Source organism: Amblyomma maculatum, chromosome 1 (genome assembly GCF_055883805.1).
Source record: "Amblyomma maculatum isolate TAMU_Amacu chromosome 1, ASM5588380v1, whole genome shotgun sequence".
Lineage (NCBI taxonomy): Eukaryota > Metazoa > Arthropoda > Arachnida > Ixodida > Ixodidae > Amblyomma > Amblyomma maculatum.
The window spans coordinates 266,655,655-266,668,573 of NC_139344.1; the positions used below are offsets into that span (position 1 = coordinate 266,655,655).

Genomic DNA, 12,919 nt, shown 5'->3' on the forward strand with positions numbered 1-12,919 from the left:
TGCTCTCTGAATGATTGGTAAAGGCCCATGCTTCTGTGCAGACTTACAACGAGGTGAAGCCCCAGGCATGGGCAAGGTGCTGGAGGCTTTTGCACGGGCCTCGGCAGAAGCCTGTTCTGTCGCCCTTGTAGAAGCACTGCCCAATATTCTTCAGCTCCTCGCCAAAGACGAAGTGAGTATCAATGAAAGAGACCAAAAGTATTGTGTGTGGTGGTAGACAATATTTGGTGCTAGAGGGAGTGACATTGAGTTGTAAAATTTCAGGTCTTGTAAAGTTTTAGGCAGTTTTCACACATAGAACATAAAACTATAAAGCATGTCTTCTTGAAATGTATGTTCTAATGGTGAAGCAGTACTAAGCACTTTGAGTTTAGCACTATTTTAATATACATTTGATACTGGATACATCAAACTCTGAGGTAAATGCAAAATAGTTTGGTGTAAATATAATTTGATACACAAAACATGCCAAGAGATTAATTTATGTAACCCAGATGTGTAAATATGCTTCAGGCATGCTGACAGCGCATCTCTTGCAGTGACTTACTGTCTGCTGGCAGCACACAGCTTGCTAGGTGTCGCTATGCCCAGCTCGCTTTGCATCAAAGCTGCAGCGGACAGTGCTTTTGGAGAAGGCACTGCAGAGTATAAGAAGCCTAATTCTGTTGCCAGAACACTGTTAACTCAATGATATCTGTAACTAACATCGGAGTACATCTGAGTTCTGTGTCACTTTCAGCATTGAAACGGGCCATGCGAAAGCTGCTGCAAGCCTTCAGGCTGCTCAACTGGCTTCACCACGTAACACCCGGTACACCATACGCCAGTTTTCCCACATAATAGCGGTGTCACGTTGAAAACGAGCGCCTTAGACCGAAAACCGCTTTCAGGCACACTTGACCACGTGCTTTTACACCGCTGCTACAAAACGCCTGAGTCATCGCAGCTGACCCAGCCCCATGCGCGAAAACGCCGAAGAGCGATTGTGGGAGAGCCATTAGGAGAAGCGCCTCTTGCAGGGGCATGATGCGCAGTTCGATGTGTCAGATGATCCACTCAATGGAGTTTGATAAACGCTAACACCACTGGTTTGTATCGAATCCAGGTATATCGAACTCTCAGTATATCGCCTTGAATATCTCATGCAAAAGTATAGCAGAGTTGTTTGTGTTTATCGAACTCCCTTTGAGCAGCACATTCAATATATCGAACTGAGCGCCGTGACCCTGCAAGGAGCGCTTCTCCTAATGGCACCCCAATCACTTTTTGTGTTCGAAGCCATGTCGCCTGCGCAGCCTTGGGCACCTGCTGGAAGCGCTAACGCTGTAAAACCATGTGATGAAGTGGATATACGGTCCGAATGTAAGTGGTCTTCAGTGTGTCATACTGATTTTCAGTGAGACACTGCTGTAATGCGGGAAAACCAGAGTTCGGTGCACTGGTTGCCGTGCGGTGTAGCCAGCCTTGGTGACCAAAGGCTTTGCGGCGGCTTTTACGTGGCCTGTTTCGCTGTTCGACGTGGCGCAGAGATCAACTGTATCCTGATTTTAATTGAGTTATATTGCGTTTATAGTGTGCCAGTAACAGAATAATACCTCTTTTGTTCAGCAATGGCTTTTCTCATAGCACTGTTCTCAGCAGCTTCGATGTGAACCTTAACCCCATCAACACTTGCGCCAGGCGGCTTGAGAAATGAGGTGTGACCAGCGTGAGCTCCGACGGCCTGATATGACCTTACCAAATATTTGTACCATGTGCTTGCGCCCGCTGAGTGGCATGTAGTGGTGCGCCCCTGTTTTTGGTATGCGGCGCGATGTGACGCTCAGCGTGCTGCTGCTTGTGCATATGTTTTTGGGTCGTTACACCCTAGGTGAGTGGTGCACTGCCAGCATGCTGGCAAGCAGAGCATTGTTACAGGTAGTGTGCTGCTACTGAGGGTACACCATATTCGTGCTTCTGGGTTCGAGAGGAGCTGTTCTGTTGGCATGCTTTATATATCTGTTATCGAACTATTTTGATCCCCTTTAGATCGGCCCCGTCATGGTGGTGCAGTGGTTAGGGCGCTCAACTACTGAGCCCAAGGATGTGGGATCGAATCCCGGCCTCGGCAGCTGCTTTTTGATAGAAGCAAAAAACAAGGCGCCCGTGTACTGTACAATGTCAGTGCACGCTAAAGAACCCTAGGTAGTCGAAATTTCCAGAGCCCTCCACTACGGCATCTCTTATAGCCTGAGTTTATTTGGGACGTTAAACCCCGAACCAAACCAAATCTTCAGATCGATATACGTGGTATCGACTGTATATGTTTGCATGGGGTTTTCATGGGGATATTCTGAAAGGTTGATATTGACCAGGAGGTTGAGCAGAGTCATCACATTGTGATGCGGCGGCAAGCCCTCAGTGTGGACGTGTGCTCTTGTCTCTAGCAGGCAGTGTTTATGTGTATGCATATGGCACACTTGCCTAGTAACTGTTCTTTTTTTTGAAGTTTCAATGTGCTTTTGTTTGCTTGTCTGCCTCCTACGAAACAAAACTAAAAACTCTATCATCTGATCCGAATATTTCATGCTGGCTCATGACATTCTCTGTCAGTTTCAGCACTTTGAGTTCTTTGCCTCGCAGTGTTTGCACGCAGCGATCACATCGTTAGGTGCCATGTAAGAGCAAAGTGGACATGTTGCTGCTATCCGTACAAATTTATGCAACAGCTCAGAAATTACACACTCCTATCAGTCTGTTAGGAATCTGATAGGTACTGACGCATGAGTCCTACTGCAGGTCTGTCTTGGGCCAGTGAGGGAATTTTGCATCAGAGAACTGCAAGAAGGTTTGAGAATTCACATTTAGCCCAGGACCTAAAATTCACTGCAAATATTATATAGTCAAACTGGATAAACATGTGCCATTATTAACCTAGTAGCATTGCTATCCAGCTAAGAGCTGCTGCTCTCACCCACATTTCGATGGAGGCGAAACGGAGTGGCGTCCGTGTGCTGTGCGATGTCAGTGCACGTTAAAGAACCCCAGGTGGTCGAAATTTCCGGAGTCCTCCACTACGGCGTCTCTCATAGCCTAAGTTGCTTTGGGACGTTAAACCCCACAAACCAACCAACCAACAAACCTGCTGTTTATCACAATAGAAATATGCTAATAACACTATTTAGTGCTTTTAAACAAAAGCAAGTATGATATTGAATTATACACATTTAACTATTACGCTTCTCTCCTTGCATATGGTGGTGTTTTACTTTGGGTATTGACCCTTTCTGGACAGTGAAAATGCAGGCGATTTCAAAAGGTGTCTCAGAAATCTTTATCATAAATGCAGTATTTAAACAACTGTGGTGTAACATGTACCAAAATGTAACTATCTAAGTGCTCTTTCATACATGTAAGTATTATTCCTTCAGGCAATATGCTTAAAATGAAAAAAAAAAAGAAAAGAAAGAAAAAGGAAAAAAAAAGAAAAAAAAAAAAAAAAACTTCCAGTGCGAACTTTTGGAGGAAAAATGTACTTTTTGAAAAAGCATGAGTATAAATATAAAAAATGATAATAAAAGAATTTCTACAAGAGGTGTTATCATGCCTCTTTTCTTACTTTTGAAACTATGCCTTGCATATGTGTAAGTTTATTTTTTCAGTGTTAACTCTTTCAGAACATTAAAATAAAACAAGTGACTCTAAAGGGTTTTGGAAAAATTTATGTATTAAATGAAATATTTGCACAATTCTACAGTAATCTGTATTAATATGCAGCTATTCAGATGGTCTTTCAAATACATATGAAAATTTGTGTTTAACTTTATACATGACACAAGAGGAAAAAATTTCTCCCTGTAAACTTGTTGAAAAACATCTAGAAAAGTAAAAAAGAAACAAATTTCAAACACAAACAGTGCAGTAAGAATAATTCAGAATGTAAAATATATGTTAAACTTTCTTTTTTTTTTTTTTTTAGTTGTAAAAATTTGGTGCAGCTTACTGTAGATTTCTTCTTGTAGTACTGTTCGGAAGCAGCAATCACTATTCACTTCCTGCGGTGGTGGTTCCGAATCTGGCGTACCCATTCTTCCAACTACACGTGACAAATTGCAGTGAATCCACATTACCGAGGAACTAATATGTTATGTGCTGAAGTCCATTTCGAAGGCATGCCGTTAACAGCATTGCTGAAGTGCTAAAAACGTTCATTTTCAGCTTGGCCTTCTGCTCATAGCACAGCTTGTAGTTTTTCGTAGTTTATGGTCTGCATGTTTTGCAGAGGGCACCAGAGTGTGAATTTCTTCTCTAATGTTTTCAAGCAGCTCTCCTCTGAAAGCTGTATGATCAAACCCAGCTCAATGTAGCTAAACGGACTTTGCATTTGGTTGATGTTCTGGAGGAGCCGCCACACGTGCCGGAGCTTTACTGGTGTTGAAATGCTAGCGAATAAAGATAAAAAAGCGAGGACACCTAGTGAGCACATGTAAATACTGAACAGTGAGGTGAAATAGAAAGTATGCTTGCCTTGGACCATTAGTTTGAGTTCCAGGGTGATGATCATCAAAGCTGAAGGTGGAGCTCATTAAGTCATCTTTGGACTCTTAGCTATTGCTTTCTTAAAAAAAAATTCACAGTAGAAGCAGCAGAACCACTCGACTGACCCCGAATTCTTAGCATGTCCTTATGCAAGCTCGACGCCATTTTTTTTTACATTTGAGACTACTGCGCTTCGAATAATTCTGCCTGCTAAGTTACTGCATGACAAAAAAGAAAGTGAGCTACACAGAAACTGAAATTTACAGTTCCAAGCTACCTCCTAGAACAAGCTACATGCTGCAATGCTAAGAAATTTGATTTCAGCAGCACCTGCAAAACGATCAATTATACATGATTGTGTGGCAGGGCCCAAAAGGGTTAAACCTCACTGCATGGCAAACAGGACAGTGCGTGGTGCGGCCATGTTGCTGTGTGACTGTCGGTGAGCCTCGTGAAGCTTTGCCTGTTAAAAAAGCTAATTCTTTAGAATGCATTTCTGGGTATTTCATTTATCTTGAAAATTCCTGTCCTTTTAAATATTCGAAATTTATATGAGACAGACTTTTCAAGTCTAATTTTAACTCTAAATTCTAGTATTTTAAATTCATATTTGAGATTTCTTATGTTTGCAGACGCCTGTGATTAATACAGGAAAGATATTCAGGCTAATTACCTGTCCCCTTCGTCATTGGGGCTGTTGAATTAATGTTCTGAGTTTGAACAAATAGTTCTATTCCTGTACATACAGTCTTGGAAGGGTACTGCAATGTCTTCTTATGAGTAGTGATGGAGATAGAAGTGAAGGTGGTTGGCAGATGTTGGCCTTGCTTGTGCTGAGTGAATTGTGAGGTAAATAATTAGCAGATTGCTCTCAACAACGTCCCTGATACAAAGTTGTAAGGTGCAACGGATTTCTTTTGATCTCTTTCATGGTAGTTGAGATGTGCTGTTATTTGCTTTATATGTGTACATCAGTGCTTGCTTATGGTATGTAATGATGTTTAAAATCGCTGAAAGGTTAGGTGCAGGCATTTTTCGAGCAAAAAAAGATCTATCGAATGCCTGGCAGGTTTTGTTTTGTTAATTTGGTCCAAAATGTCCTTCCAAGCCACTGGTTACCCCCATTGAGAAAAAAAGCATGAAAATGGCAAGCTGCCATGGCTGCACACTACCATGCCTAATTGCAGCTTAGTCATCCATAACATGGAAATTCAGTGCTTTTGAAAGTGGCTGTCCAGTGCACATTTAGGTGCCTTCCTTTCTTATGACAGCAGCATGCATAACCAATTATTATCAGGCTCTAAAGCATATACTGAGTCAATAATTTTTTATGGCTGTCTGATGTTTAGTGAACATGTAATATTTTACAGGGCCTGAGACCAGCGCTAGTGCTGGAAAGCACTACCAATGTCTTGTCGTTGTATGCTAGCCTTTGCAAGCATGAAGAGGGTGAGTGGTAGCACTTCCAATAGTCATTTTGGCTCGGTGCACTTTTCAGCTCTGTATGACAAGTGCATGTGTACAAGATAAAACACTAAGTTTTAAGTGACTGCATAGAGAACATTGTGAAGAGGGCATTTAGGAAAAAAATATGGTGGGTGACAGTCTTCTTTTGGCTACTGGGGTCTAGAAGGCCTTTTCAAAGCTTCCTTTAATATGTTTAGTATTTGATTTGTACTTTCCATGAGCTTTTGCATTGAATCATAAAAAATATTGCTGTTTTCAAGGCTCCTAGTTGAGGATACAATGCACCATGTTCGAAACAAAGCCACCCATTTGGCATCTGCCTGGATCATACAAATAACATACCTACATATCCAGGGAAACTATAATTGAATACAGCTCATCAAAGGGGGAACAGAGTTTGCCCTGTTTAAGTAAATACTAATGTCTTACCAGCAGACCCAATGCTATCCATTGCCATTCTGACAAGACTGAAAATCTGAATAAACTTCGAGCCCTATGTTGTTCTGGCTCATAAAGGAAACATGCTTTTGCTTAAATACAACAAGCCTGCTATAGATTGCAGCTGATGAGCTGAGGTGATGACAGCATGTGTCATTCTGCTGTTATTACGCATATATGAGAGTGCTTATGGTTGCGTTTGTCTCTTCTCTTTCACAATCTAAAAAAAAATGCATCATTAGCACCATGGTCATTATTCAATAGAATTTACGTGGAGGGATAATTGACAGTATCAGAATATTTTGAATTGTTTAAGGCTGATAAATATGTGAATAGCATTGACAGTAAGAAGTTTTTGTGTAATATTGATGCGACATTTGGCACTGGCTGGCATTTCCCAGATTGTGCACTAAAGCAAGCATTTTGCTTGAGCACTGCACTGCAAAATGTGAAAGATATTCATGATTGCAGTAGGATTTTAACTATCTCAGTAGAAAGACTGGTGTTTTAAAGCACCACTGAAGAAACCTTTGCCACATTACAGATTTTGTTTTTATGAGCTTGTATTACAAACTGTTTGTATGTAGATACAGTAAAATCTTGTTAATTCAACTCCTGGATTAATTTAGAAATACAAATAATTTGAACTAGCAGAGCGGTCTCAGCCAATGCACATATAAGTCTGTGGTGATGGAAGCTCATTAATTCGGACATTGGCGGGCTCGCACCAGTTAATTTGGACGGGGGGTCACATCGAGGTATGACCCATGAAGCCAGCAGTCGTTCCTATAGAATTCCTCAAACCTGAATTGCATGGTACAGTGGTGCACGTGTACCTCAGGCATGCATGCGATTCTGGGCATGACTATGATTGGAAATACCCCATCACTGAACATATGCATAAATATTCCAAGTGGCATACATCTGCTTTCGTGCAGAGCAGGAGCGCAAGAAACAAGGACACAAGGAACACACTGAAAAACAGGACTAGCGCTAGTCCTGTTTTTCAATGTGTTCCTTGTGTCCTTTTTTCTTGCGCTCCTGCTCTGCATGACACCTCACTGACTCGCCCACACGAAGGTATTAATTTCTACTTTCGCTTTTCTTGAGTTTACACCACTATGCCGCTGCTATCGGGTGTGCACATTGCCCAGTCGCACCAGTTCAGATACTGGTCCTTTAGTTTTATTTTGTGATGGTATTTCGCTGTTCTAACGTCTACTCATATTTTTTCTCTTGCATCCACGTGCTTCCTCCGCTCTTCAAGTATGCTGAACCGTTGCGAATGCTTCACCATCTGTGTGGTGAAGCATATCCAAAATGCGATGGGGCCGTTTGTGTACTGCATCCCATTGTGAAAAGGGCCGTGAAGGCACATGATTTTGGAGCAATTTTTTAAACATCCCTTACCATGAGCTCAGGGATGTTGGGCATGTTGGAAAGTGCACCAATGTTGGAAAAACAAAGCACTTGACGAAACCGCGAAAAATCGTCACTGTCAATTAATTTTTATCTCAAATATATACACAAGCATAAGCCACAGAGTTTATTAAGGCTATTCGATAATTTGAACTTTCGGATACAGTGATTATGTTTTTCATGTTTCTTGAACGCTGAATCAATGAGATTCTACTGTATGACTGTATGCAGCTTAATTTCAGAGTGGCCAAGAACATACTGAAAAAACAACATAGGGATGTGTTCAGGTAAGAAAGCTAATCAAGGTATCATGGCCATTTTTTGTTTTCAATTAAATTTTTATATGTTGTGGGAAAATGTCTTGATGCAAAGGAATGAACCTTAGTTTTGCAAGATACTATGGCATAGTTTTCTCAGAAAGAAGTTGTATATCACTAGGGGTGGAAAACAGTTTTTGCCATTTCAAAAAGTTGCACGTTTGAAGCCTGGCTGCTTGCGCACTAAAATTTTGTCATACATTATTTTGTACTCAATAAACCTCTGCGACATTTACTTTTAGCAGAGCTCTTCAAAACATTTTTTACTTTGAGAGTTGTTTTAGTAAAAAATTACAAACATTGCTCCAGGAGCGAAGCACTGCGAAAAAGCCCATTTTCAACACTACATTCTGGCACGATGCTTTACGTTGTCACTAAAACTTTTTCTTCTTTATTATGTAGGTTATGTTCTTAATGTCAGGCAAAATTTGGAGCTCTAGACCGCTATGTGTTTTCTTTAAAATGCATCATAATCGGCCACAGTTTGAAAATAGCAAAGAGGGACAAGTTTGATTCCAATTTAGAAAAGAACATCATCTTCGATTTTTATTAAAATCTCCCTCAACAATCCTGAGTAACTCCAAAATGTTAGGGACTAAATAGCTGCTGAATTATGTTGTTTAAGATTATAAATATAGATGTAAAACTGAGAGCTAGTCCTCCTGAAAATCATCAGTATGCAGCCCTACATTCTGGCACAATCTAGTAAGTTGTTGCTGTTGGAACTTTTTCTCGGTATTATGCTGGCCTTGTTCTTTATTCCTGCAAATATTTGTAGCTCTGGAGCTGTCTATTCTTTCTCCGCATTACTTCAGAATTGGCCAATGTTCAAAAATGCAAGAAAATGGACAACATTGATTCGAATTTTAAAACACTATCTTCGATATTTTAAAGCTCCTAAAAACAATCCTCAGGTCTTCATAAATACCAGACACTAAAAAAAGTATTGAATTATATAGAATAAAAATATAAAAATCAATATAGAACTGAGCGCATGTTTTTATTCTATACTATTGCTTAGGGCTTCCGTTTAAGGAGTAGGCATCAGAAATTTGATTTAATATTTGCTGAATTTAGTTGCATATTGTCAGATGCGACATCAAAGCCTGCTCAGTGCTTATAAAGTCGTTTTCTTCTTGTTGGCAGAGTGGATGATAGTTTCAAATGGAAAAGATTTGCCACGACTTGCAATTTCATGGGAAAACACATCCTGTTATTTTTTTTTTTATTATGAGGTGCAGTGGTATTGGTAGTGGTAGTTGTAGTATTTAATTATTTTTTTGGTTATGAAAAAACATGATAATAAATTTTTGAAGACGATCTTTTTTTAAATGTGCACTCAAGTATAAGCAAAATGCTTTGCAGCATGATAGCTTTGGTGGACTTATGTATTTCTTTATGGCAGCAGCACCAATGAGCCGAAATGGCTAGCATTCTTCTCGACAGAGCTGTCTAGCCCATAGAAAATGCGAGTCAATATGGAGCGAAACTTAACCTGCAAAGCATTTCAGCTCACTCGTGCTGCTTCCATGAAAAAGTATCAATTCTATCAAAACTATCATGCTGCAGAGCGTTTTGCTTATGACTGTATTAAAGTGCACATAAGAAAAATCTTCAATAATTTATTATTATTAATTTTTGTAACAACTGAAAAATGAAATAATACTATCAAGAACTGCATTGAATACTACAGCACCTCGCAATAAAAAAATTGGCGGATAAAGGAAAAGTTCGAACTGTCACTTGCGTTTCCCCATGAAATTGCAAGAAATGAAATATTTGTTCCATTTGAAGCTATCATCAACTTTGCCAACAAGCAGAAAACAACTTTATAAGCATTGGGAAGGCTTTGTACATTGCATCAGATTAAATGTAACTAAATTCAGCAAATATTAAATTGAATTTCTGATGCCTACTACTTAAAGGGAAGCCCTAAGCAATTCTATAGAATAAAAACGTGCTTAGTTTTATATTTTTATATTCTACATAAGGCAATACTTTTTAGTGTCTGATATTTTTTAAGTACCCAGGATTGTTTTCAGGAGACTTGATTAAAATTTTTAAAATTCGAATCAGTTATCCATTTTTGATATTTTTGAATTTTGTCGATTTTCAAAATAATATGGAGAAAGAAATGAATGCTCTAGAGCTACAAATTTCTTACCGGAATAAAGAGCAAGGCCTGGATAATGCGGAAGAAAAGTTTCAATGGCAACACCTTATTGCCTTGTGCCAGAATTTAGGGCTGCATGCTGAGAATTTTCAGGAAAAGCCCTCAGTTTTATATTTATTTCATAATTTTAAAGAATATAATGCTAAAACAACCCCTGTAACTAAAACATGACTTAAGAACTCTTGAAAAGTAAATGTTGCATAGATTTATTGAGCAAATATAATGCACAACAACTTTCGTGCACACGCAGCAGGGCTCCAAACTTGAAATTTTTTGAATTAGCAAAAATGGCGATTTTCGTCTCTAGTGATAAGCAATTTTTTTTCTGAGAAAACTATACTGTATCTTGCAAAACTAAGGTTCATTCCTTTATGTCGAGATATTTGCCCACCACATATAAAAATTTCACTGATGGTTTATGGGGTTTAACATCCCAAAGCGACTGAGGCTATGAGAGATGCTTGAAAACAAAAAATGGTCATGGGACCTCAATTACCATTCATATCTGAAAACACCCATCATATTCTGTCAGTCTGCAGTATTTTCTACCGGTATGTTTTATATCTTGTGTCGGCACTCTTGAAATGCCTCTCGTCTCATCTCATCTATTTGGCAGCTGGTGCTGCAGGGGGTTGCATGCCCTGAGTATCCAGTCAAATGTAAACAGTGTTAAACAAATTCAATTTTTGTGGTTATGACATTGTCAATGATTTTAAATCAGTGTTCTCACGCTTTCTGTGTGAGAAATTGCTGCCACATAAGCTTGCTTTTGTTTGAATGTGGCTTATATTACAAATCTGGATATTTTATTTGGCATTCATGGCATGCCTTTTTCACCATCAAATAGATTAGCTTGCAAGACAAATATTTTGCCCCCTTTTTTTTTTAACTTTGCAGCCACCCAAGGATTGAATCAACTGCTTGGCCAGCTGGCTGACCTGTTGTGCACCTTGGTGACTGGCATTGACAATGAGCTAGCTCTTCGAGCACTGGCAGGATTGGTCACTGTCCTTCCAATTAAGGGCTTCTTAACAGGTTCACAGATTCGGATCCTAAAGGAGTTGCTTATTCAAGTGGCAACAAGTGTGGATGCTCCTGCAGTACGGTAAGAAGTTGTAAACATTTCTTACTTCACTGACAGCCATAGAGATAAAAACTTTCGCAGTAATAGCTAGTGATTGTATAAGTTGTGCACTCTGCTACATTGTGGACACTTAACCGTTTAATTATGTTCCTAAAATTAATGGATATCTATTAGGGGTGTGTGAATATTGAAATTTTCTAATGGAAATCAAATGCGAATGTAGGAAAACATGTATTTGAATATCAAATATCTGATCAGTGCAAAAATTTAAAAATGGCGAACATTTCTTGGCTTGTTTATTTCCGAGCTTACAGGCATTTGCAAATAAAATTAAATGAATTGCACACAAGTGTATCCCTGCTGAAAAATTCAGGATTCCATGTACAGGTTATTTTGTACAAAAAAGACCCGCATGAAAGCAAGTGAAGCTGTCATTTGCTGCTGAATACAGTAAACTCTCCTTAATTTAGCCTTCAAGGGAGCAGAAAAAATGTCCAAATTAACTGAACTCTCGAATTATCAAATGGGCTTAAAAAACTACTGAAAACCATTTGCATCACAGTAATTTTATCTGATGAACACCTGCAATAATTGTTGTCTGTATATGAGATGAAACTGAAATGGGAACTGCGTTTTTTCCTGTAGGGTATGCTGCTGGGCTAGTTAGTGGTGGTTGTCAAGCTTTGTGGTGTCTCAGCGCTGGCAGACAAGGACAAAAGGACTAGGGACACACACAACTGCGCTGACAGTTGTGTGTGTCCCTAGTCCTTTTGTCCTAGTCTGCCAGCGCTGCGACACCATAATGTTTTTTCCTGGTTTCGTCAAATGCTTCACTTTGCGCATACTATCGGGAAGGCCCTCTTCACAAAAGGGAAGGTCCCTCCTCACGAAACAGTCCCGTCGCGTTTTGATGATACTTCACTACACAGTCCATGCAGTCAGGCATCGTGGTGAAGCACGCAGTGCGGTGAAACTTTGGTAAATTAGAAAATGTTCGCTGTATTCAGTAATTTTTGAATATTCGGAGAATTTCAAATATCAGTGTTTCGGCTATGAATATGGACCGAGTAACAAACATATTTGATTAATATTTGAAATTTTCAATATTCGTACACCCCTAATTTTTGTTTCTGAGCTACCCCTGTGCAGTAAGGTCTGCCACAGGACATACCCCCTTTGTACATATGTCAGTTTATTTCAAGTATTTTTTTAATCCTTCAATTCCTAGGCATTGAAAATGTTGGATAAAAGTTGTGAACTGCGACAATTTTGCCCCTAATTTATTGACAGGTATGTAGACAAATGGGATATTAAGAGAAAATTAATAGTGTAATATTTTTATGATTTCTGAACGTCTAAGGATCACAAAATCACATGTGAGCTCAAGTGTGGAATTCAGAACTTTTCCATTATCATCGTAAATGCGCTATTATGACCAGAGAAATTTTTGGCTATGTCATTGTTCGTGTTAGCTTCTGCATGAATTCATTTTTTCATGGGTGT

At 39.4% G+C, this 12,919-nt stretch overlaps 1 protein-coding gene across 6 annotated transcripts in view; it reads left to right on the top strand.

The window, feature by feature from the left end:
* Positions 1 to 12,919, top strand: part of Mms19 (MMS19 nucleotide excision repair protein) — a 57,317-nt gene that overhangs the window by 17,262 nt on the left and 27,136 nt on the right. For all 6 annotated transcript variants that reach the window (XM_084591153.1, XM_084591156.1, XM_084591157.1 and 3 more), the window contains 3 exons: positions 42 to 172; positions 5,889 to 5,967; positions 11,230 to 11,437. In XM_084591153.1, the coding sequence (XP_084447279.1) occupies positions 42 to 172; positions 5,889 to 5,967; positions 11,230 to 11,437 (418 nt within the window). The remainder of the gene's footprint in view (positions 1 to 41; positions 173 to 5,888; positions 5,968 to 11,229; positions 11,438 to 12,919) is intronic.